Source organism: Drosophila biarmipes, chromosome 3L (assembly GCF_025231255.1).
Source record: "Drosophila biarmipes strain raj3 chromosome 3L, RU_DBia_V1.1, whole genome shotgun sequence".
Taxonomy (NCBI): Eukaryota; Metazoa; Arthropoda; class Insecta; order Diptera; family Drosophilidae; genus Drosophila; species Drosophila biarmipes.
In genome coordinates, this window is record NC_066613.1 from 17,474,804 (window position 1) to 17,501,324 (window position 26,521).

Consider the following 26,521-nt stretch of genomic DNA (forward strand, 5'->3'; position numbering starts at 1 on the left):
GCGTGTGTGCTGGTTCGATTGTCTCTGATTTTCACGCAAATGTAATCCTCGACCGCTTGATTTCGGTGCGTTTTTCGGTGTGTGTTTCGTGACTTGAGTAAAAGGCAAAAGTTGATTCATCAGCCGCAGGATACGGGCAAGCAAACAAACAAACGGAGCTTGAGTTTGTGTGTGTGCGTCAGCAGTAAATAAAATAAAATAGTGAAAATATAAAGCACAATACCACTGCAGCGACACATCCTTGAAGCCTGCGTGTATACACACAAATACGTAAATACGAGCGAAACGAGCGCTCAGTCACGCAAAACGCCAGCGCACTTTGACCTCATTTTGGGCAACGTTTTACGCTCGAGTGTGTGACCCTGCCACGCCCCGCCCCCTCAGAGCCCCCTTCGATCGACATGTGTTTGCGCCAGTTCTCCTCTTTTGGCCATAATGATTTCAGCGCACAGGAAGCAAATTAAATCAATAAGTCGTCGTATCATCGCTTAAACAGGATAAACTGCAGATTGCATTTTTAGCGCAATGACACACTCGTTTTTTGTGCCATCCTATTGAAATCGATTTCGAGTGCTCGCTTGTATAAATTGCATGTAATTAAGCCATTTTTGGGACAGTTAATAAAAATGCATAAATGAAAGCGCATTTAATTTAATAAATGCGGATATTGAGTGTGCTAGAGCCGCAGCAAATGTGAATTGATATGGAAATTTTAAGAATCGCTCTCGTTTTTGAATGAATTAACAAATATAAATTATACTTATTAAAATGTATCTGTGTTTCGCCCATTAACATGCTCGTTTTAGCTAATAAAAATAATAAACTTGTTTCCGGGCGTGCATTTAAATAAATATTACCATAAAATACGCGTATAAAACATGGCCAGTAATGGCATAACAAGTGCAAGTTAAATGTACATAAATGATGCCAATTAATTCCACCAATGTAATAAAAAGTTTTCGTTTTTGCGAATCAATAAAAGAATTTAAAGCCTTTAATGTGAGTGTCGCCGCAAGAAATTAACAATTATAAACAAATTGCATTAAAATGTATTTAAGGGATCAACAAAAAATCGTGATGTAAAGAAAACTCAGTGATTACGGTTCCATTTATATTTTTCAGTTTATTTTAGACTTTACTTTATTAAATTTTGTGCCAATATTGAAGCAAAACAAATACACAAAGAGGTTATTAACACGTTCAACGCATTCTTAAAAATAAATTGAAAAGAAAAGTAAGAAAACAGTGAATAAATAAAAAGTGTACGTAAAAATACACCACTGCAAAATTGTTTTAGTGCTATAAAAATACCTGTTGTTATCAGGAAAAGCAAAGCAATCATTGTAAAATTCACCCAAATAAATTGGTGCATTTATGTAACCTATAAAGTGCAGGAAGAATTAATAAATAAATATAATATTGTTAGAATACATTCGCAGCACTTTAAAGTTGGCCCACAGCAAGCAAAGAAGTTGGTCAATTAAAATGAACCATTTATGACATGCCGTTGGGGTAAGGAAAAATTAATTGATATATCGACTTTATAGATTATTATGATGCACGAGACTCGCTCAATTAAAATCCCGCGCACGCACAATTAAAACGCGTTGGATGATCAGGTGTTCGCATAATTCTGCGGCGGTGCAGTCGCTGCACAAGCCAAGAAACAAACAATTTGTTGGCCCAGCAAGTGCCAGCAAATTAAATAATAATTATTTATACAATGGCCAAATAACAGGCAATTATATTGCATATGGAGCTGGCCGAACGGAAATTCAAACTCACAAACCGACAGCCAAACATTCCCCAAAACTAAACTCTACGCACCCAGCCAGGCGCATAAATTTCATTTAGCATTCTAAGCCATGTTACTGGGCATTGTGGGAATGCGAGTGTGTGACATAAACTATTGCTAAATGCAAACATTTATAGTTTCATTTAATGGCTCAGTGTTGCGCTTCGTCGGCGGACAACGGACGACAGGCATTAAATCATTTTTAAAGTGCTTGCGAGTAATTGAATTTGTTAGTGCGAAAATGCTCGCACAAATCTTGTCTGCTTTGTCTTTGTATCTACAGTGGGGAAAATATGTTTTCAAAGGCAATGCGTAGTTCTTAAGATTAAGATACATGTGAAATGTGTTAATACCTGCTTGGTTTGACATAAGCTTATTAAGAAATTATATTTCAAGTGCCAAAAATAATTATGTTGTGAGCCACTGATTTAATCTGAGTTTGTCTTTTTGACATATTTTTCTTTTCTGGCTATTAATATTAATTGAAATGTTTCTCTTGCTAAAATAAATTTGCATAAGTTAGGAAAAGTAGATTTATAACCCTGTTGGATTAAATTGGTTAATTAATTCATTTATTAATTGAGAAAATGTAATTTATCACATTACTGTTCAGTTGATTTAGATGGTGTTGGTTTTACGATTCGCCTATGAGTTTTTCTTGTAGATTTGTTTAATATCTAACAAAATTTTTTTTTTTTAAAATTGAAAAATATAAAGATATATATTTTATTAACCCATTTCCACTGTAGAGTTCAGTCGCATAAAGGCGTCTAGTGAAGCAGAACACAATGGCTAAATGCCGGCAGCACTCGCTCCTTCCTTTTCCACATCCTTTCTCGTGTCCTTTGTCTCGCCGGTTCCTTCCGTGGTCCTGAAAACGCTCAGAATCCTCCCACGCAGTTAGCAGCGCTCATTCATGCATCCTGACTTCTGACTCTAGCACACATATGTGCACATATAGCAAACACTTGGCAAACGCGACCGTGACGCTAACAGCATCAAAGACTAAAACAACAATGACAAAGGCCATCCATTGTTGTTGTCTTTGCCATTGTCGTCGTCACTTAATATACAAATTTCAGTAAATATTTTTCACACACACCCGCACACCCAAGGACTGAAAGACGCACAAGGAGTGCAATTTCCGCGAGCTGCATTCGCACAGAACACAATTTTCCCTTCCTGCCCCTACCGATTTCCCATTTCCATTTTGTGTCTCGAGTTCCTTGGGCAACAATTCGTTCAATTTCATGCAATCAAGTTATTTTAATTCATTACCCTTACGCGACCAACACTTGGGTAACATGCTCGCAACACCAGCAAACACCCACTCGCCGTCGTGAAGGAATATTCCGGCCGTTACCCCCTTAAAGCCCACTGAGACCCATCGATCCCCGCCATTGTCCCTGCAAGTGCATGTGCATTTTGCCTTGCGACACTTGACATTTACATACACAAGCGTTTGGGCACTGAAATAAACTAAAGGCGGCCTAATTTCTTATAAGACGTTATATATTTCTACCTTTTTAAGACCTTACATTCAATCGCAAGGTCACACTGGTATTTCAGTTTTGAAAACTGTCACTGTAAAATACAAGGTCACACTGTTTTACTCAAAGGTGGAAAGATAAAATCGATTCCTAAAATGTCTTAGGATAAAATTTCTTAGATTTCTCCTAGAAATTTTTGTTAGATCAATATTTTCTAAATTAATAAAAAAAAAACAAATTAATAAGTAAGCAAAAACCAAAAAGTATATAATATTAAAAAAAATACTAAGCTAAGTTACGACAATTTTGAAAATCTTTATGTTGTAAAAATGTAGTTTTGATATTTTTTAGTGCACCATCTGCATGTGCTTATAAGAAACATAGACACAGACTTGCCGGAGAATATAGAGCCTCACGCACGACTATCAAAATGTCAGACATCTGTCATTTAATTTAATTTGACTTTACTTTGCTTTCGTTTGCCCTCCCTCTTTATTCACCCAGCCCTGAGCATTCTTTTCCCGCTGTCTCCTACCTTTTCTCCACCCTATAGCGGAATATATATGTGAAGATATAAGCTATATAGTGCGGGAGGCGACGACGTTGAACACAAAACGTGTAATTTAGCGGGGAGGTTTGGAGAAGGTGTAAGCACAAGGGGGATTCCCCGAGGCTGCTGTTATTACTTAGTTTTGTTGTTATACCCCCAGTTGTTGTACTGGTTGTTCTTGTTGCTATTATTATTGTTGTTGCTGTTGTTGTTACTGTGCATCGTACGCGAGCTCAATTTAAATCGCTTTGCGTTTGCTGTGAAAACGGTAAAAAGCGTGGAGGAAATGGCAAACGAGACTGGGAAAGTGCGAAAAGTTTCGCGGAAAATGCATCGATCAATGAATACCCTTAATGGGGTTAGTAAAAAATTGGAACTGTTTAAATAAATGGTTCAGTGGTGGCTGGATATGGTGAATGATTGAATTGAGGAAACTTGCCTCCGAGTTTGTTGATATCGGAGGGCTGATGAATGATTTAAATTTCCAATAAAAAAGGAACGTAAGACAAATGGTTATTAACTAAATTATTATACAAATCACTTTAAAAGACTTTTATAAATACTAAATGACAACAAAGTGAATATTTTTCTGAAATTTATTTGTGTTTGCACAAGAACTATTTTCAAATTTGAATTATATTTTTTTCAAGTATTTTTTATTATATTAAGACTCCAAGCCAACGCTCTTAAGAGAGTATCTCCGAAGACAACTTGGCTTGATTTGCATGGGAAATTTTATTTCTTTGAGCTAAAACTAAACTATGTAAACGCACACATCATTTGCGTTGAGCTAAAACTAATTAAATTGGTATCCCTGAGGGAAGTCAAAATATCCTTCCTTGCTTAGCCCCGCCGCTCCTGCTGCTTGGCAATCGCTTTCAATTGTTTGTTCCGGTGCTTGAGTTTCTGCTGAAGCTGCCGCTTGAACTGCGTTTCCCTGCTCAGGATCTGCAGATCCTCGGGTGAGCAGGTGGCCAGTCGTTGCTTTTGCTCGGCTATCAGCTCCTTGGTCAACTGGATCTTGGTCCTGGACACCTGGACGTAGAGCATCCGCCGGCGCTGCAGCTCCTGGCGGTGCAAGAATAAAGCGTAGGCGACAGATGCTTCCATTCCGCTGGCTTACTGGCGAATGAGTGCCACGATTGAGATTGGGTGGGTTTTTAAGCTACCTCCTCCTGTATGACCTCCTCCTGTTACGTACAGGTCATTTTTATCTGTTTTTTGCCTGTCCTGCGGGTTTCCTGATTTTTCGCGGCCAATCCCTTGCCGTTTTACCTGAGTGCTTAGGTCTCCGACTTAGGTCTCTAACTGCCTGCCCACACAGGTAACAGATGGTCTATCGTCCGCCCAAGTTTCTTTCCTGCTCCTTCGTGCCGGCCCATTAATGCACTTTAGGCCAAAATCCTTCGCATATGGCCGACAGGCATTGGTTTTCTTTGCCCTGGTCCAAGTTAGGTAAACTTTTGCCGGAAGCCACGAAAAAGAGAGGGATAGGCGGGGCCGATGTGGTAGATAGCCACACATCCAGCAAACTTCTTGGTCATGCAGCTCCGCTGCCAAAAATCCAATGCAATTTTTGGGCCATCCATCTAAAGAATGGTCCATACACACCCACCCGCCCGCTGGACAACCCACTCAACGACAGGATGGCACGCACGTCCTGGAGAGTCCGGCGTATGCATCAATAATTCTCCCAGCATGCGACTTCACTGCGGGAAAACTCTATTTACTAAGTTAAATGGATTTCGAAATTTATTAATTTAAATAAATAACTTTGGAAATAATACATTTTTTAAAACTGTATGGAAAAATGTTTATTTTAAATTTTAAAATAATTAAAAGTATTTACACTTATAAAATTAAAGGTTAAAAAATTAAGAAAATATAACAAATGTCGACAATAAAAATATTGTGAAAACTAACCCTAAGTTTATAATTGCCATGCTTTACATTGTTTTTATTTTATGTTAAATTGAGTGTTACTAAAAATTGTGTTAAAACGGAATTGAATAATTTATATATTTCATTTTCTTTATTTTGAAAAGTTTAAACTTGTATACAGTTTAATTTCAATAATATAGTTTTTCAATATCATTTTAATTAGTATTTTCATTGTTTGTATTCTTTTTCCCAGAACCGTATCCCTTTCTAGACTTTCGCACTCGTTTTTCCGTGTTGACCCGGCCTAAGACCCCGACCCGGAACCCGACCCGAGCCCAGAGCCGTGTCTAATGCCACACCAACACTTTGAGGTTTATTAATTCGCATGAACTTCGTCCGGCTGCACGACCCTGCGCTCATTTTTCATGCTGCCCGGGCAACGAAAGCCACAATTAAAAATTGCTTATGAACGGAAATGGCAGACAAAAAAGCAAAAGGGGGAAAAACTGCTCCTCGTGGAGAAGCTTGGCTGGGCCAACTTTCAGTCTAAAGCATAATCTGAGCCATGGAAAAGCTATCAAAGTTTTCCGGGGGGTGTACGAAAAACTTAATTTCCTATTTCCCTTCCAGTTTCCGCTCACTTCTACATATATCGCTCATACTCCCACTCCTGCATTTAGTGTAAACTGTGCGCATCATTATTTTGAAATTTTTGACACTTTTTTCGCTCGATGGTGCTAAGCTACTTGTAAATCAGCCCAAGCTCATCTCTCTTCCTCTATCTAGTGTCTTTTATATATATGTGTGTGTAAGTGTGAGTGAGTGTGTCACATTTCCGGCGGAAGTGAAAGCAGAAAACTTGGTTCGTTTTCCTCTTCGCTAAATGGCATCAAGAAATGCAGCATCGTCGCCTCGGAGGAACAGAGACATTGACTGATGATGATGAGCACGATGATGTAAATGGGATTTTAGTGCCGCACATGACAATAGTAAACTTCTCCTTCTTTAGCAGCCGGAATCATAAGCTCTGATGTCTCTGTTCAGAATATCTGCTCAGGGCTCTTGTGACATGCAAGTAAATTGCCTTGGTAAATTTATTGTGCAATTACAAGGAAATCTAATGAACGAAGAGGGGGATGGGGCCTTGAAAAAGTGCCAGTACAGAATGAAGGCACTCAATTTGGTTTAGAAAAAGGCAACCTAACGTCTTACAAGGATAAATATAAGTAATCGTTTTACTCAAGTTAGATATGTTTTGTATAAGTGTGTGAAGTCGAGTTTAATGGATAAATACATCTATATTATTAATAAAAATACTTTCTAAAATGTTCTTATTATGAGTTTTAATAAGCCGAATACATATTGTACTATTACAAGGTCTTGTATTTTTCAGAACGATAAATATAAAAAATGTTTTTATCCTTTGAGCTTTAGCACCTCGTTTACTGATCTTTGTTTCTTTCTTTAAATCTACTAGAACGTACAAAGAGTTAGTTCAGAATATGTTTGTCTACTTAATTTTGTCTACTCAAATTTGTTTTCCTTAAGTGATCTTACAAAATATTTTCATCTTTTGGTCTTATGAAATCAAACATAATATCCAGACTCTCAGCTAACGCAGAATCTTCTACCTTTGTTACAGTTTCCAAGGAAAGCTAGGCCATCGCCTATCCTGCGACCACGAAATGGCTTTGCCCCATGTCCTGGCACTGTTGCCCCTCCTTTGCTCCATCTCTGCCCTCAGCCTGCCGAACATGACCGCAACGGACGCAGCGGTGGCCGGTGGTGGGATTTCGCCCATCCTTGTCGCCGGAAATCCCAGCAGTCTAGGCAGCGGCAATTTAAGCCTGAGCGGAGTCGGCGGATTGGCCGGCAGCAATCCCGGCGGACAATCGGTACCGGATTCCGGGGGAGGTAGCGGCGTCTCTGCGGGCGGCTCGCCGGCGGGTGGCAGCGGCGGCGCCTCCGGCGGTGGCAGCAACAGCGGCCTCGGCGGCAGCGGCAACAACTCCGCCATGATCCAGGGCCAGAAGAGCAACCAGTACGAGAAGTGCGCTGGGCCCGGGGATCCCGGTCCCTGCAAGCAGTACATCTACAAGTGGCGCTACGAGCCGACCACCAACGAGTGCACCAACTTCATTTGGGGCGGTTGTGAAGGAAATCCGCAGAACCGCTTTGGCACTGAGGCCGAGTGCCTTTTCCACTGCATCGGAGGACCACGTAAGCATTCATCGAACTCAACTAAAAGTATTTAATTCGGATCTTAAAAATACAGAAAAACAGGTTTTTATTCTGTTCAAAATTAGTTACATTGATGATAGTATCTTATAATTTTTATACCATACATCCCATGATGAATATGTGAAAGAACACAATTATTTGAAGCATATTTTTAGGCAAAATTTTAAAATATTTTTGAAGATTGTCTTTAAGAATTTATTAAAAAATAAAAACTATTATTTGTTTTATAATATACTGATTAACCTTAATGTTTTCAAATTCCAAGTCAAGAATATGCAATTCGACACTAAATTGCTGTAGAATTGTAGGAATAGTTGATAATTTAGCATCATGTTACTTTTCCTCGATTAATTTTCCGAACTCATGCGACCCAATAATAATCCCAATTGACGTCCCATCTCTCGCAGACACTCTGCCCCCGTTCCTGCAGTCCACCACCCGAGAGCCGAGCACCACGGAGAGCTCCATGCTCCTCGGTTTGCCGTACACCCAGAGTCCGGCCCAATCGCCGGACGGAATGGGCGGAGCCGTGGGTCGGGACGGAACGACGCCCGTGCCCATCGAACAGCGCGGCCCCGAGCTCACTTTCGCGGAGACGGGCCAAGGCAAAACTTTCATTTTCGCCAAGAACAACACGTTCATCCAAATGGACGGCGACATCATACAGACATTTCAATTAAGGTGAGTGGGAGTGGGACTGGGAGCCCGGGTGCTGAGGGTCCACTGACCACCTGGCAGGTGGCAGGTCCTCGGGTCCTCTGCATGCCACTTCAATTGGCCGTGCTGCAACGGTCGCGTCATTTAGCGGATTGTTGGCCTTTTGGCTCAAAAGTGCTTGATTCGCTTAACCCTTGACCTCAAGGGGCTTTTTCGCAAAAGTATTAACCTTTTTTAATAAATAAATTTAATTAGCATTTTAAAATAAAACATTAAATAACATAATAAATCACAATTAAATATATATTTTAAAAACATCCTTTTCTGAAATTTCATAACATTAAAAAACAATAGTGTTGTATTATAAAAAAAATGTAGCATTTATTGATTTTTTAAGACAAGTTGTTAAACTGTTTTCCGGGTGCATCGATTGCGTGTCTTTCAATACCTCCAATAACCACAAATTATAAAGTCTCTAGCGAATTTGTGAAATCGAAAACAATTAAATCTGACATTTGAGTGAGTTGGAATAAAAGCAAAAAATCAATCCGACAGCCAAAGCTATTAGGTCTAAAAAAACTACAAGCTTTTTATAAAATACCACGATACCCATGGGGTTAAGAGCGAATGCTGTGCACCCGAGCAATTAGCCAAACTGACGTTGCCTTCACAGTGTGAAAATTGATTTTCTCTTAACAGTTTTCTTGGTGCACTGGAATCTTATCGGTAGCTTACACAAAACAACAAAAAGGAAAGGGAGAAACAAAAAGAAGACCCGAAAACCAGGTCAAAAGTTAATTTTCTGCTCAATTGCCGGAACCTTTCTGTCCATGCTGTGACATCTAAATGGCTCAAAACGACTTTTGGCCAAGATCTCTGGGCTTGTTAAATTTAAAATTCAATTTGGTTGGAAACAGTTGGCATTTGCATATTAAATTAAGATAAAAAATATTATTTAAATGCAGAGTACGAGTAGGAGAGCATGTGCACATGTTGGACAAACATGTAGACAGTGAGGCAAATAAAATTAAACATAACTTTGCCAACTTCTACTACTTGTTATCGTTGTTGCCTTTGGTCAGTGGCTTCTGCATACTTGGCCAAGTTGGCAATTTGTGCTGTAGTTTTAATTGTAACTCATGTGGCTGCCGACAGCAGGAGCAGCACAAACAACAGCAACGGCAACAGCAGTCAAGAGCAAAGAACAAATAAATTTAAAACTCTGTCAGGCAAACACACACAAAATGCCGGTAAGTGTGGCCATCTTGGCTATTTTATGGCCAAACTCTGGTATTACTTGAAAAGATAGCATAAAATAAGCACAACTTTTCATAAAACTATCAATGATTTAGTGGTAAATATAGTTAAATAAGTTTACAATGCTGAAATATGCCAATATTTGAGGAATTAAAAAGCTAACGGTAACTTTCCGTAAGATTGTGTAAAAATGTATAAAAATCCGCTTTCAAAGTAAAATAACTTATAAATGCGCCTAAAAGTATGCTGTAAAAAACTAATTGAACTCCGCATTTGAACATAAAGAGTTGCAAAAGTGACAATAAAAAGTACATAATAAGGTATTGTACACCCAGATAGAGACTTTAGTTTTATAGAAATAACATAATAACATCAATTAACCACTTTTAATGAAACAAAGCCAACGGAAGGTCGATTTGAGCTACTTTTGGGAGCCCACATTTGCAACACTAATGCTAATGCACTGCCCGCTCTGCGTCTTTCTGTCTTTGCAGACTTTGCCGTGAGATTTCATTTCAATTCCGCACCCGACTGCCGCACGGCCTGCTCGTCTATCACAACGTTAAGAATCCGGATCGCATTATTTTGGACCCCTATGCACTCTACGTGATTGTGGAGAAGGGCCAGCTGAAGGTGGTCCATGTCTTTGGCAAGCATTCAACGAGTGTCACTGTGGGCGAGAGTCTGAATCGAGATGAATGGCACAGCGTGATGGTGAGTAGGGGAATGGGAATGGGTGTGGCAATGGGCATACGAATTGGTATGGTGTATGGTAGCACCCGAAAAACGGGGTCAGGTCTGGCAGGAACCCTCAAAAGAAACCCGCTCGAATGCCGTAATCCTGCGGGGCTATCAGACTTCCGGTGGACTTAGCTCGTTTGGGGGCTGTCCAGCTTCCCAGGGTAATTGGTAGTCGGTTAACATCTGGCGCTTTGGGCCAACATTAGCATGGCCATGCGTTCAGCAAGCAATTAGCAAGATTGCAATGCGGAATGTGTGCTGCCGGTGCATGTGTGCAAAACGCTTTATCAAACTTTTATAACAAAGCGAGCAAGTTGATTTATGTGCGTTCAACTTGGTTAACTCACCTCGGACATTGGGGTACGGTCCGGTGGTTGCATGTTGCTGCTGGGATGTTGCATGTTCCCGCTGCTGCTTTTCCACGCGTGCAGCTAACCGCAATCCCTCAAGCATCGTCAGCATCATCATCATCAATAACAGTGGCAGGAGCTACCGAAAACGCATCACCCCGGCTTAGTTCATGTTTTCATATTTAAAACAAGCAGATCCTTTACTAATCACACTCTCATACAGCAAATGGCAACATAAGCACTTGCAGAAAACTAAGTCGGGTCATAAATTATTGAATACTTTAATTGTTTTTTTTTTTTTTTTTTTTTTTTTTTTTTTTAATTAATATCTTTATTTAATATAATCCAGGAACAGATCTAATTAAAGCCTTTAACCTAAATGTTTTCTTAAGTAAATAATCTCTTAATTATAAATTATAATTAGTTTTCAACTTGGTATATAGGAGTAGATCAAATTACGACTAGTTTCAAGTAAATAATATATTCATATTAGTCTCTTAGGAGCAGCCCAAAATGTCTTCTTTTGAGCCTGCGAATTGGGATAGCCCCCTGTAATCTCCGGGCTAGACGATTACGGTGGGCAGTTAGACGGTCGTTGTACCTGCTTGAGAAGAACGATATTTGGTCTTCAACAAGACTCAGGTTTAGGTCATTGTGAAGCGTTTGGCCGCTAACGAACCACTCACAGCCAGTGATTTGTCTTAATGTTTTGTTCTGGACGGTTTGGAAACGTTTTCGGTGGGACGCAGCCGCCACTCCCCAAATTTGGATTCCATATCTCCAAGTTGGTGCGATGATTTGTTGATAAATGTGCCGCTTGCATCTTAGAGATAGTTTGCTTTTCTTGTTTAGCATCCAGAATAATTGGTTCCGCTTTAGGTTGCACATTTTGACGACTCTGGCAATATGTTCTCGGAAGGTTAGGCGTTTGTCCAGTGTGAGGCCTAGGTATTTCGCCTTAGTCGCTTGCTCTATGTCCACATTATTAATGTGGACCACCGGAGTTGTTTTTCGGCGTAACGTAAAGCAAACGTTTACGCATTTGCTTTCGTTGATTTTGATATTGTTCGCCGTGGCCCATTTCTCGAATTCGTTGAGGTAGGTTTGCAGCGTTTGTGAAGACTCGGTCTCACTGTTCGAGGAGCTGAGAAAGCAGACGTCGTCAGCGAAGCTGGCCAGCAGCATTTTGCTGTTGTCGTAGGTCATTTCTTCATAGCTTGGCTTGGGGATGTCTGCTGTAAAGATGGAGTACAGTAGCGGTCCTAAGACGCTTCCTTGGGGAACGCCAGCTGTAATGGCAACATTTGCAGAGATTGCGTCTCTGGACTGGACGCAAAAATCTCTGTTTGTGAGAAACGATCTGATGAGCTCAAACAGGTTGGCTGGCAGCGCTGTTTTGACTTTGGCTAGTAGTCCCGGGATCCAAACTCTATCAAATGCCTGTTGTATGTCAAGAAAGATGCCGTTGCAGTATTCTTTATTGTCGTAGGCCTTCAGGATGTGATTGACTACACGGTGCAATTGCTCAATCGTACTGTGGCCGGCTCTGAATCCGAATTGGTGCATTGGGATAGTATCATTGTCTTCTAGGTGTATTATAAGTCGGGAAGCTATCAGCCTTTCCATTACCTTCGATAAAGAGGGCAGGAGGCTGATAGGCCGGTAGGAGCATGGATCCTGTTCCGGTTTCCCTGGCTTTAGAATCATACTGATTCTAGCACTCTTCCATTTTTTGGGAAAGTATTGCACTCTAAGTATCGCATTGAATATCAATGTGATAAGTAATAGTGCTCTCTTGGGAAGGATTTTAAGTACTGCGTTGCTTATTAGGTCATGACCTGGCGCCTTTCGACTTTTGAGGGTACGTATCATGTTTGAGACTTCTTCCAGACGGATATGTCTTATTGGAGGTGACATCTGGAAAGGGCGCTGTAGTATTTCGTTTATTCTGTTGATATCCTCCTCGGATGCGAAATTAAACGCAGTGAATCTGTCGCCAAGGTGTTCCGCAAATGTTTGTACTTGCTCTTCTAAGGAGCGACACCAGTTACCATTGCTGTTCTTCAGAGGCGTAACTTTCTGTGGCATTCTTTTTACTTTTTTGGTAAAGGACCACATATTAAAAATGGAATCATTAGAATAGTCCATATTGGTCAGCATATGTTCGAATTGCGCATTTTTCAATTCAGCCATGGCAACGTGAAGCTCTCTGGCGCATCTATGCCATTGAGCTTTATCCTCAGGACTGTGCGTTCGAATATAACGTCTTCTCAGTGCTCTCTTACGGACTAGAATCTCTGCAATGGTTGGGTCAATTCTATTCGAGTGGCGTATGAGGGCTCTGCCATGATTGTTTGCAGTGTACACGTTTGCACTCCTCGCCGCATTTGTCACGTTGGTAGTGAAGAGGTCTACAGCGTCGTCAATCTCAGCAGCAGAGTTGAGCTCAATGTTAAGGCGTATCGATCTACATAGTTCTTCCTTGAAAACAGCTACATTTGTGTGTTTGCTAAGAAGTTGTCTACGTTGAGTGCATTGTATGGCTTCTGTTTTTAATGTAGTGATGAGAGATAGGTGGTCCGATTCAAGGTCCCAGCTGTCTCTGATGCTTAGCTTGTCGTGTGGAATGTTGCGATAAATTGCAAAGTCTAAACAGGATGGTCTTCGATTTACTGCGCTTGGATAGTATGTTGGTGCTCCAGTCGCCAGGATGTTGGCGTTAATTGAGATGGCGCTTGCAGCAAGTAAGTTACCTCGGTGACAGGTGATCGCAGAACCCCACCATGGATGTTTGGCGTTCCAGTCTCCGCTGATAAATGATCTTGGGAAGTTGAAGTTAGCGAATATGTCATCAAATTCTGATTGAGTCCAGCTGAAGTTCGGAGGGCAATAGATTGATCCGATGAATATTTGTCCTATACATGTTTGGATTCTGGCACCCACGATTTGGACTTTAGCATGGACGATTGGCTCGATGGGAAAGTGATTGATCTTTTTGTTAACCAGGATTGCAGCTCCACCCCTGTGGCTGCCGTCAGGTAGATTTGAAGTGTAGACTTCATATCCAAATAGTTGAAGGTTGGATGTCTTCGTTTCAGTGAGAAGGAGAATGTCAATATTCTCTCTCTCCGCAAGGTGGCCGATTTCCGTCATTTTGCCGGCAGCACCTCGCGTGTTCCAGGTGAGAATTTTTATTTGGGACATTGTGTAAGTTGCGCGTTAATTGCAACCAGCATCTTCAGCATCTGGGCTTGCATGGCGTATAGACCTTCGATAGCTTTTGAGAGCGATGCAACTGCCATTTCTAGTTTAGATTCTTGTGCATTTTGCTGTTGTGACACATCTGGGAAAAAGTGCGCATGATTTTTTGCACCGTAGTGATGTTGCTGTTGAATGGCGTCCTGTAGCCTATTTGTTAGGTTTCCTGGTCGTTTGTTTTGTTTTTCCGTGATTGGATTTGCATTTCTGGCTATTTGAGCATAAGAAACTCCATTTTCATAATGTTTGGGTGTAGAGTTATTGTTTGTGCTCACTTTTGGGGTTTTCTGTACATTTTCGTTCATTTTGAGCAATTTTTGATAGGATTTGCAGCCACGGAAGTTAGCTGGGTGATTTTCACCACAGTGAGTGCAAGTTGCTGGTGCTTCTTTGCTTCTGGGACAATCTGATGATTTATGGTAGTCACCGCAAGAGACACAGATAAAAGGTCTGTAGCAATATCTTGCAGTATGACCAAACGATTGGCATCTCCGACATTGCACTATGTCTTGTGCTTTTCTGGCTACTTCAAAACGGACGCGTTGGCGACATAGAGATCGTAGTTGGAGTATATCTTTGTTATTTAGATTCTTTTCTACATTAATGAAGAAGAGGTTCATCTGTTCACCGCTCTTGTTGCTTTTTGGGTTATATATTGATAGAACTTTATGCCCCTGTCTGAGTAATTCCTCTTTGATTTTATGATGGAGCTGTGAATGGTGTAATCCTCGCACAACAACTCTGAATGGTTTCTCGTCTTTCAATTGATAGCAATGGAATTCAATTTTCAGGGAATTTAGTTGTCGTACTACAGCCCTGTAGGTGTTTGCGTCTTTGGTGTAGATTCTGTGAGTGGAGCCCACAGAGGATTTGATTTCAACATTTTCAAGATTTGTAACTTCCTCGATAGCGATAAGAAGTTCGTTCACGTTTGTCACGTCCATAAGAACGATTGGTGGTGGTTTTGGACTACCAGTAGAAGCAGATTTTACCGTAGATGAATCAGTTTTACTTTGTACGTTTGCGTTCTTGTTATGTGCATTGCTGTCTTTAGCCTTAGAAGCGGTGTGAGAACGGTAAGCCGCTGCTGCAGCGCTAGTCGATGGTTCGTCCACACTATTGCAGTCCATCTCATCGTCATCAACTGATAGTGTTTCGAACCTGTTTGCTGACACAGGGTCACTGGGTTCTAAATTTCTAATATCGGCACGTTTTCGTTGACTTATTGGTGAGTTCGATGACCCCTTCCTCTTCTGGCTCTGGATTTTTTGCCATCTGGGTGAATCAGATTCATTGAGGCCCGGTAGAGGGGGGAAGTCTATAGAAGTGCTTAATGCTTTAGGAGGCATAGGCGTTGAGCACATGCCACTGCATATGCTGGGTGATGATGTAGTGTAGGTATATATTGGACTGTGAGTTGTTGTCAGAGTACTGGTGATACAGGCTGCATTACTGCTTGATACTGCTATACCATATGAGTTAAGCTTGCCGCTAGTGGCCAGATTTTTTGCCAGGGTTAACTCTCCTGGAATCACCTCGTCCATGACGGCTTTTCTCAGAGCTTCGCCCAGAAGCATTGTTTCTCTGGTATTTGCCATTTCTCTCGATTTTATGCAAAGTCGAATGTAAGTCAATCACTGCTTTTGTTGCCCCTCTTGTACGGCTGCGCGCAGTGTGAGGGGAACAGCGATGCCCTAGCGGGCACAAATGCAGTCTTGTCGCACTACACTTATGTTGTTGTTGTTGTCCCACTGCCGACACTGCGCTAGACAGCGTCCGAATTTTTATGATCTGTGCTATTATTAGCACACGAAGAATAGATAACAAAATAATAACGCGTAAGCACGCACTTTGTTTTTTTTTTTTTTTTTTCCCACGACACAACTTGTCAAAGAGTTGATGGCCTACTGACTTTAATTGTGATTTTAAAAAAAACATTTAATTTTAAAGTGTCTAAAAATATGCAACAAAAAACTTTCCTTTTCGTAGCATACTTTTATATACCCTTTTATTTTTTTTTTTTTTAATTAACATCTTTATTTAATATAATCCAGGAACAGATCTAATTAAAGCCTTTAACCTAAATGTTTTCTTAAGTAAATAATCTCTTAATTATAAATTATAATTAGTTTTCAACTTGGTATATAGGAGTAGATCAAATTACGACTAGTTTCAAGTAAATAATATATTCATATTAGTCTCTTAGGAGCAGCCCAAAATGTCTTCTTTTGAGCCTGCGAATTGGGATAGCCCCCTGTAATCTCCGGGCTAGACGATTACGGTGGGCAGTTATACCCTTTTAATTTAACCAATTAATAATATGCCTAAAGAAAAGTTGACCCTTTAAGCTTTGTGAATTTGAAATCAATAAAGTTTTTTAATTGTCATATTTTTCTCAGTGCACAGAGACACACAAGTGCACACACTTTTGGGCACTCATAAATAACACGCAAATTCCTAATGAATTTCAGCTGATCCCAGCTATGAGTTTGTGCGCACAGCAGTTGCAATTCATTTCGTAGATTTTTACCCATGCTGTTGCAGCAACGGCAGCAGCAACAAATAGCAACAAAAGCGGTAGCAACAACAATTTATCGCCTGCCGCTTTGCAAAACTTGCAACTTCAACTCGGGGCCAAAACGCATAAATTCATAAATTTTTATCATTTGTCTGTGTGCGAATGCCACGCCCCCATCCCAGCCCAGCGCCCTCCTTCACGGCAATGGCAGAGGGTATGGCTGGTTTATTGGTTTTACGCTGCTAACCGATCCCTCGCCGTCTATTTTGCACAGGTGCGCATCGATGTCCATGGCGCAAGATTAATTGCACGCGTCGACAATAGTCAGGAGGAGGTCTATCTGAAAGGACTGAATCACGAGTACAACTACGGCGTCTCCACGAATCTGCCATCGGTGGTCCTGGTCGGAGGTGAGTGCCCAAATCAATTGTGTACGCATTCCCGTCTCCATTCCCATTGCCATTGCCATTCCAAAATCCAAAATTTACCTCCCACTTCAATGCACAAAGGCACGAAAGCCCCACAATCAATCATATTAAAGGCAACGCCCGAATATATGCAATGATTTTCGTACGCGAAATTCACACATAAGCCATAGCATCAATATATATATATGGGATAGAATAGCACACAAGTGCGCCAGCGAAAAATCGGAAAATGTGCAACTGAAAATTGAAAATCGAATTTGCAGTTTGGCGGTGACGATTCACACACTCCCAAAATACACAGAACCATTCTTGAAATCTGCTCTTTAAGACCAATTTTTACCAGAGTGCATCAGAAAAAAAGTTGAAACCAAATGCCAAAATAAATTTTAACCTAAATAGTATATAATTTTTATTTGATTCAAGTAAAAAAATGCTTTTGTAACCACTTAAAAACAATATTCTCCGTAAAACTCCTAAATAAAAACATCATTGCATACTTTCAGACGCCTTGAGAAAAGATATCACATCTCCCGTGATTTGTAGAACCTTTTTTCCTTTTTCTCTATGATTAATTAACATCAAATCTTCAAAGAGTTTTCTTCGAGTGCAGCAGTTCAAAAAGTCGACGAACGAACCCAATCAGAACTTGCTCATTTCCCATTGAATCGGGGCTTTGTAAGTGTCCGTATGTATGACTTTGAAAGCGGCTTCGGTGCGTTATTTGAAAATTTAATTATTTCACGTTGCGAACACCAGAGGCCATGAAAAAAGGGTTTTGTGAGCAGGCCGACAGAATGGGCCATTGATTGCACACTGATGATGTTGGTCTAGTTTTTCCGAGCTAGCTCCCGCTGAGCTTGCTTTCGGATTGAATGTTCCTAGAACATATATCATTTTTTGCCAGGGCAAATGATTTTGTTGCGGTTGCATTTCAACGAGACCCCTAGAGACTGACCCACAATTGATGGGGAAAAGTGAAATGTGAAAATGAAATGGAAAGCATGCAATCAATAAGCTTTAAAAGCATTTTATGGAACACTAGCAGGAAACAGTCAATAAGCCATTTATCATATGATATTTCTGTTTACAGAAATATATAAATAAAAGGCAAGGCAATAAAAGGCGTTATTACTTAGTTGGGATGAACTTGGAATAGAAAATACTTTGATTAGTAATAAATATCTAACTCCTTTTATTTACAATTTAATGAAATATATTTATAGAGCACTAAAAAATATGCAAAGCAAGACAAAGGCCACAAAAATCATTAAAAAACAACAGAAACCCCATTCTAAAAATGCAACTAAATCTGTTTTATGTCCATAAATAATAGGGGAATCTCCACCGCCATTTCAGCTTGTGTTTATTTAGCCCGTTCTTTGCTGATCCGAAAACTGAGTGGAGACAACTTTTTTAATTAAGCAATAGTTAAATCTGTAGCAACAGCAGCGGGCAGCAAAAATCCCATCAAAACTTTCAACTGTAAACAACGAAATTATGTTATGGCAGTCCGACATGGTCGCTCCGCCCACCAAAGCCCACACAGATATAGCCGAAATCCATTTCCGAATATTCAGCATGTTAATTAATCTGTGGCTTGCCAGCCAAGACCAAACAACTGACCAAACCTCCATCTCCCATCTGCCAACCCCTTGTGCAATTTTGCAGGCCTTTCCTCGGAGGAGAAGCTGCACGGCGTGAAATACATTACGGAGTCCTTTGTGGGCTGCATCCGCAATGTGGTCCTGAGCTCCGGCAAGGCCGCCTCCGACCTGCTGCCCATCGCCCCCCTGGTGGCCACCAAGCACGAGAACGTCAACGAGGGATGCTCGGACATGTGCGAGTCCAGGCACAACCTCTGCTTCGTGGGATCGCGCTGCATCAACCACTACGGGGGCATCTCCTGCGACTGCTTTGGCACCCACTACGAGGGCGAGCACTGCGACATTTACAGTGAGTACTTTTCGAAAGCTTTGAATATAGAGATAAGTAGTGTATCTAAGAGGTTTCTTAATGATCTAAGAAATATTTCCCTTTGATTTGACTCAATGTTTTAAATCTAAAAAATGGGTCATTTAATTTTAAAACCTTATTTTAGCTACCCAACAAAAATGTTGAACAAAATTCTTGTAAAAGGAAAAGACACAATTTTTAACAAAACGATACTAGTATGTGTAAATAATCGACAAGTACAAATACCATTTCATTTTTAAATATTTATTGTTTCAAATGTTTATCAATAATCAAAAATGTGAACAAGGCATAACTTTTAAAAATGAAAGGAAATGTAATATAATATTGTTTTGAGTGTACACATTTTGGATAGATAGCTGACTTGGATAAATGGCTTTTAATGGCTTTTGAAATTAAAATTAACAAATATTTTGAAAAATATCCTTTTGGCACCCACATTTTTCCAAGTGCCATTCACATCCATCTAACTCTGCCTAAATCCCAATATATCTCTGCATCTGGACATGGCCCTAGGGGCGCCATTTTGTTTTAATTATAAACTATGTTTGTTTGCTAGCGGTTAGCCACTGGCACTGAACTCCCCTTTTGGCCGCTACAGTTTTAAACACGCTAATGACCTGACCATAAATTATGCAAAATAGTGTTTGACTTTTTGACTGCCGGCCAGCCCGGGCCACACCAGCCAGAATGTGCGCAAAATTAGTTTGTTAAGCTCAATATATATACACCCCCCAAAGACCTTCCCTTCAGCATCATCCGACATTTAGTTAATGACATAAAGCCAATTCCAGGCCGCCATAATCTCAATTAAGTCACGCGAGGCCATTATATAGGCAGGCCCATTAAAAATTGAACAGCTCGTTTATGTTTTTTGACATTTCACAATTTTCCGGGCCCTTTCGAAGCACTTACTTTGCGTTCCAGCAGGAAAATTGAAGTTGGTATTTTGGAGTCCAAAGGGAATTGGATTTACTCTACCTAGGAATTTAAATTTAAATTTTTCCATATTTAATAATCTGTAGGTAAAAATATGAACGGACTTTTTTCACACTATATAAAAAACTTAAGGGAGGAATTTCATTTCATTTCAAGAATAAAACTATTTTTGATGTATCGCCTATTTTTTTAAATCAGTAAAAAGCAAAATATATATAAAACCGCAAAAAATTAGCCATCCTTTTAAATTGATAACCCTTTTCTTTCACAAAACCCTCAATAGTCATTAAATCAAGTAACCTAACTAAGCTAAACTTTTGTGAGGGCAGCTCAACATGCATTCTTCAGTTTTGCCCCCCTGAATTTCAAATGTTTGCTAAAATTTGCATGCAAATGATGACCAACACATGCCAGGCATGGAAAAAGGAAAAATAGAAAAAAAAACCCAGGCTTCGCGGGTGGCAGTGGAGTGTCCAGGGAAATGTTTTCGGGGAAAGTGAGTTGGCTGTGTATGGTATTGATGCAATGGACAGCTGCAAATTGCAAAATGAACAAAATAGTAGGGGGAAAAAAGCGCTAACGGTTTGCCGTTAGCCGTGACAGAGTTGGCCATATTGGAAAATGCCGCGTGCCCTCTATCTGTGCATTTTCCCTCCTCCGGCTGTCTAAATGGCGTCTGTCAAGGACATCGAGCGACCGCCGTGACGTGCGAGATTTTCAAGCATTAAGCGCCTGCTGCTGCTGCTGCTGCTGCTGCTGCTGCAGCTGATGATGCCCCTGCAACTGATCACAATTACGTAACGAGCGCCGGCAAGTGCAAGCAAATTACACAGATGTACCTCACCCACCGCCCCAAGCCCGCTGGTTTGCCGGTTGCATGTTGAACTGCTCCTGGAACGGAAACAGTGTCAGGCCATTAAAACCTCGCACATTGCGAGCAGTGGGAAAAAGATTCGTGTCCAAATTAAAAAAAAAAAAACACAAAAAAACGTTCCAAAAATGTAAAAAAAATTGATATAGTTTTGAAACTAATAATTAAACTGTCTAAAAGTATGCCACAATTGTTTTGATCATGAAAGCTTAAAGGATTCGTTCCTTAAGACGATAATTAAACTATAAATTCATAATAATTGACGCTATAAAAAACATATTTCAATATGAATAATAAGTTTTCCACTCAAACATAAACATTTTTTAAATTTCCAAAAACTATATTATTACAACAGATTACTTAAAATTACATGTGCCAATTTTCAGAGGCACATTATTAAGTCATAATTTTCGGCAAGTGTATGAAAATGCTGAAAATCCGTACGGGACATAATCAAACGCAGACGCTTTTGTAATGCAATAACTAAAATGACAACTGCCAGTACAAGGCCGAGGCTGCTCATGTGCATTGCACCCTGAATACGGATCCACAAAACCCCTGCTTACACTACCATTCCGACTTTACAATTTTCCATGGCAAAAGTGTCAACGAAATGCGTTCAGTTGGGGAAATCATTAGCCCCCGAAAAACCAGGCATCAACATTTGTGAAAGAGACTACAAGATTTTTCGCCTTCTTCCGGCATAAACGAATTGAAATGCCAGCAAACAGGACAGATTGGGGGTGGTCAGCGTGCCCTGTGAGGTCCTGTGATAGGATGACTCCGGGCATAGTTCATCTCTGGACTTTGGCCGACAGTTGTCAGCTCAACTGGCATTCATGATGCAGCAGCCAGAGATGCACTTTTTTTTGGTCCAATTCAAGCTGTGATTGCCATAGCTGAGTATTTTTAGGAAAAGTTTTATTTTGGGCAATAAAAATACCTCAATTTGAAGCAAATTAAATAATATATGTTAATTTTTTGTCTAATTTCCCCTTCATGTCTCTACACAAAATATGGAAAACAGCGGATTGCGGTCTGTTTGGCCCAAACGATGTTGTCACACCTCCAATTAGAGCCATGGCTTTAATAAATAATTTATTTATAAATCATGATATCTATGTATAGGCTTTATTCCATTCATAAGTGACATATAAATGTTCAAACCGAATGTCACACTTTTAATTGGTTTTGTATAGCTACAATTTCGAAAGCCATCTAGATAATCCGCTAGACTTGTTTACCCCATCAAAGCTGGCTTATCGTTACTAAGTCACACTCCATAGACCCAAGCAGTCTCGGTGCCTGTGTTTCAGTTTGTTTTACTCAAACACAAACAAACACATCGTTTGAGTCCACAAATTTGCAAGTTAAACTTGAGCGGAAATCATCAATACAGTGTACTGCAATCTCTTAAGACCTCTAATACCAGAATGACTCACCGCGGAGTTCCCTTTTCTGAGTTTTTCGTGAAGACCCCATCCAGTAGGTGCACCGAGCTGAGGGCCCAGAAGGTGGCCAACGAACTGGTGATGAAAAACAAAGAGGTGCGGGAAAAGTTGCTGAACAACAGAGTTCCCACCTATTCGGAATTCCGAAAGATAATGCGAGCGGCGGGCAGGCAAGCGGACCTAAATCCGGTCACCTACAAGAGCATGATGGAGATACGACAGTCACAGATAGATCATAGGCGCCTCAAAAGTATCAAGTCCTCGGGGGACTCCTTTGGCTACCAGGCTCGCATCCTCAATCGCAGCCAGTTAACAAACGAATTCGGCCAAAAACAGGATATCTTTCGCAAGAATCTCGAGCTCCTCGGGCGGATCAACAAGACCAATCGACTGAAGGGCTGCGTTGATAGCTTCAATCGCCATTTTCCCGCCCTTCAGCCGAATCGGACCAAGATCCGTGAGCTGGCAGACCGCTTGAGCCAGGAGAACAGGCAACTCGGTTGTCGCCTTTCACAGGTCAAGTCTAAGGTTGGTATAAAATCATACAAGCCAGTTAATAACCACAGGGTATGATATGTTTTAATTGTCTTTATCTTAATAGCAAAGTATTTTAAATACTGCCTTAGAATGTAATGATAACCAATGGTTCATAAGGAAACTTTATATTTGATATAAAAAAAAAATAATATAATACAATATATTATATATTTATTATAAAACAATATAATATATAATATACTTTTTAAAAATACCTTTACTTTAATATGGAATCAAAATCATTTTCAAATACTTTCCTTAGATTTCAAGTATTTTTGTATGATTATATATCTCTATTTTCGAAACACTGTTAAAAAAAATATCAAGTAATATATTGATGAAACCTAAGGACTTCCAATTATATACCTTGCATAGTATTTCAAATATACTCCTATCATATGGAGATCCCTTAAAACCTGATAATTTACCCAACCAAAGGTGGACTCTCACAATCCTTGGGTGGCGCCCGTCAAGCCCCTCGAGCAGAAGGCCTCCGAACAGACGGTGAAGGCATTCTTACCCTATATGCCATCGCCCCGATTGGGAAAACGTACTGCCCACGTCCTGCTGCGACCCATAATATATTTCGACTTGGCGGTGCGGGAGAACGACCAGTTCCTGGGTCGATTACTCCTGCAACTCTACACGGAACTCAGTCCGGAAGTGGTGCTCCAATTTGTGCGCATGGCCACCCACAACGATGTCAGATGTCACCAATTTGTGCGAATATTTTCGGATCTCTGGATGGAGGGAGAACTTGTGCCGGATGGCAGCGATCCTCTGCGTAATCATCACAGCGTGAAGTACTCCTTTCTGGATCCCAGCAAGTTGACGGGGGTGATCTCGTATCCGTGGGACTATCGCCGTCACTTTCCCCAGGGTCTCCTGAGCTACACCATCAGCTTTAAGCCCTCGGTGGTTCCATGGCAGCGGGTCATCTTTGGACGGATTTGCGGTGGCCTCAGGGTCCTGCAGAACTGCCACGAGTTCAGCACCAAAAATGGCAAAATGAAGAAAACTGTATTTGTCACACGGTGTGGCCTGCTCTAATGGGAGTCCATATAGCACACACATCGCCCGCCTCATTATGCACCTTCATTAACATAAGCCCAACATGGGGCTGGGGTAACAAAATTGTAGCACACCTCTGAGGTCCAATGCAGCTGAATGCTTTTTCTTCAACAAAATGCAAATAAAATTGTAAAGTAAGCTCTGGTATCTGCGTGGGGTCTAAGCACTGGCAAAAATTCATCAGTCTTATTTAATCTTATTTGAATAAATGTATTGAAAGTATAGATCGGCGGATAGATCAGAAATATACGTGGTGGAACAATTGTTTTTAAAAAATAAAAATATATTTTTTTGTTTTTGAGCGGTGACCAAACGTATCATTAAAAATTACTCATACGATACGTATGCCAAATAGAATTTGGGACGGAAATATATTTCTCCCATTACTAGCCTTTTAAATTGATTGATTAAAAAAAAATACAAATGTTTTTTAAATCAACTTGAATAAAATAGTTTTTAGATCAAGGCAACAGTGCGTATGGGCAATAAATCTTGGGCCATTGCGCGGATCCAAAATCAAAAATAGGGTACAAAACTTAATGGAAAAAAAACTTATAGGTCACTTTTCTAACTGAATCTTTTTATAGTTAGGAAATTGTATATATTTTTTATTAAAAAGAAAAACTCTCAGTGTATGGGCTCTGGGGGTGTGCGTGGGTTGTGATGCGTTATCGGCCGGGCGTGGCCCACGTGTGCTGTGTCAGATAAGCGGCCAAAACGCGGTTGCTGTCACGGCACCACCCAAACCACCTATCATTCGCAACCACTTGCCACTGCACCACCAGAGGCGGCAGAAAAAAAATGCCTGAAAATAGCGCGTTACACGATTTGCACATTTGGTATATCCTCGGACAGGACAAGAGGCCGGGATGAGGATCTGGCGAGGAGGAAACAGGACCACGACGAACATCAGGCGAATGCCTAAAGGGCCCAAACAATATAATCTATTTTTGTGGCCCACTAAAGCGTTTTTCTCTGCATTTTCTTTTCTGAATTTTTTGTTGGTTCTGTGTGCAGCAGGCAGATAATGCAAAAGTGGCAGGGGAGTAACAAAAAACCGGAAACAAGGGTCAAAGCTTGAAGTAGTCCGGCGGATAATTCGTATGCTGAGATATACAAATATGCTAAATCCGTAGACTAAATATTTTTTCACGTCTAGAGGGCTAACAGGTGTTCGATATAAACATTTTTTCTGACTTTTGTTATAAATGTCTGGATTACCAATATTGCTTTGACTCATCGGTGTTGAAAAAATCTTTAATTAAATTATTTTTATGTGTTTATTATTTGATTTAAGTGTTTCACTGGCTGTTTATAAAAACGTATGTTTTACAAATACTTCCTTTTTTGAGTATATTCCCGACAGAAAAGAATGTAAAATAATTAGCATGCCTAGATATTTAAAAATCGTTTAAAACCAAGTAAAGAGTGCTTGGCATTCCTGAATAATTTTCAGAGTAGGAAACAAATAAACTTCTAAATGCTAGAGTGGATGGGAGGAAAAATAAATAAATAAAAGAATATTTTGATTTAAGATTTTATATATAATTGTTAATTTTTCAGCGGCCACTATAATAACATTGCGAGGAGCCAGCTATGTATCCTACAGGATATACGACTGGAAGGATCGAGTGCATTCCTCAACCAGGCGTATAAGTCTTATGTTCCGCACGAATTTCGACGATTCAGCCTTGTTCTACGCCAGTGGAGAGTCCCTGAAGCATCAGTATATAGCGGCCGCCATTAAGAACCAATCGATTCATGTGGAAATGGACTTCGGCGACAATGTGATGAGTACCGTGCTCACAGATGACTTGACTCGCGGCTATTGGCACAACCTAACGATTCTGCACGAACAGCGAACGGTTAGCATTATCCTGGATCAACAGCAAAAGGTCCTGGAACTGCCAGCCACCGCGAGTGGGAATCTGCTCTTCGATCCGGAAATATATTTCGGCGGAGGACCGGAACTGCACAAGAAGAAGGGCCTGGCCTCCCATAACAATTTCGTGGGCAGCCTGAAATATGTCTACTACAATGACATCTCCATTCTGTACGAACTGCAACGGGGGAATCCCAAGGTGCACTATCACGGTGAGTGGAGGACAATTTAATATCTGGTGCAGCGATTTGCCACCGCCATATTTGGCATACCTTCTCTGACGAACCTATATCTATACCTCTATCCATCTATGTATCTGTGCTCTCGGTTTCTGGGTCAGGCGTGCTGGAGGCGGAGTTCGTCGAGAACGAAGTGAATGTCATACCCATCACCTATCCCTTTGCGACATCACACATTTGGTGGCCCATAAATCACGCCGAAGAATTTAATATTAAATTCGATTTCCGGAGCAGTCGGCCGGGCGCGGTGCTGGCCTACAGTGACGTAACGACCAGTGACGGAAATGGCTTCTGGGAGGTAAGTGTGAGCATTCAAGCAATCATCCAAAAGTGCACTGAAAAAAACGGTGGGGCTTACTAAATGAATTCAATAATTTTGTCTTCATTTGATCAC

The 26,521-nt window shown here is 40.6% G+C and overlaps 3 protein-coding genes across 7 annotated transcripts in view; 2 read left to right on the forward strand and 1 right to left on the reverse strand.

Moving 5' to 3' along the window:
• The window catches only part of LOC108035043 (axotactin), a 72,363-nt gene that overhangs the window by 5,447 nt on the left and 40,395 nt on the right, over positions 1-26,521 (forward strand). For 2 of the 5 annotated variants that reach the window (XM_017110413.3, XM_050886706.1), the window contains exons 1-8: positions 1,262-1,512; positions 7,359-7,936; positions 8,365-8,638; positions 10,366-10,585; positions 17,013-17,148; positions 18,835-19,119; positions 25,570-26,100; positions 26,229-26,425. In XM_017110413.3, the coding sequence (XP_016965902.3) occupies positions 1,502-1,512; positions 7,359-7,936; positions 8,365-8,638; positions 10,366-10,585; positions 17,013-17,148; positions 18,835-19,119; positions 25,570-26,100; positions 26,229-26,425 (2,232 nt within the window). In that variant the 5' untranslated portion in view covers positions 1,262-1,501. Of the gene's footprint in view, positions 1-1,261; positions 1,513-7,358; positions 7,937-8,364; positions 8,639-10,365; positions 10,586-17,012; positions 17,149-18,834; positions 19,120-25,569; positions 26,101-26,228; positions 26,426-26,521 lie in introns of those variants that run through there. The other 3 variants (XM_050886705.1, XM_050886708.1, XM_050886707.1) reach the window with 3 other exon arrangements.
• LOC108035048 (uncharacterized) lies at positions 4,463-4,992 on the reverse strand. Its single transcript, XM_017110422.3, has one exon. The coding sequence runs from the start codon at positions 4,943-4,945 to the stop codon at positions 4,679-4,681; it is 267 nt and encodes an 88-aa protein (XP_016965911.1). The 5' UTR covers positions 4,946-4,992; the 3' UTR covers positions 4,463-4,678.
• Positions 22,212-24,144, forward strand: LOC108035046 (uncharacterized). Its single transcript, XM_017110420.3, has 2 exons — positions 22,212-22,926; positions 23,374-24,144. Exons 1-2 carry the CDS (start codon positions 22,381-22,383, stop codon positions 23,983-23,985), a joined length of 1,158 nt encoding a protein of 385 aa, XP_016965909.1. The 5' UTR covers positions 22,212-22,380; the 3' UTR covers positions 23,986-24,144.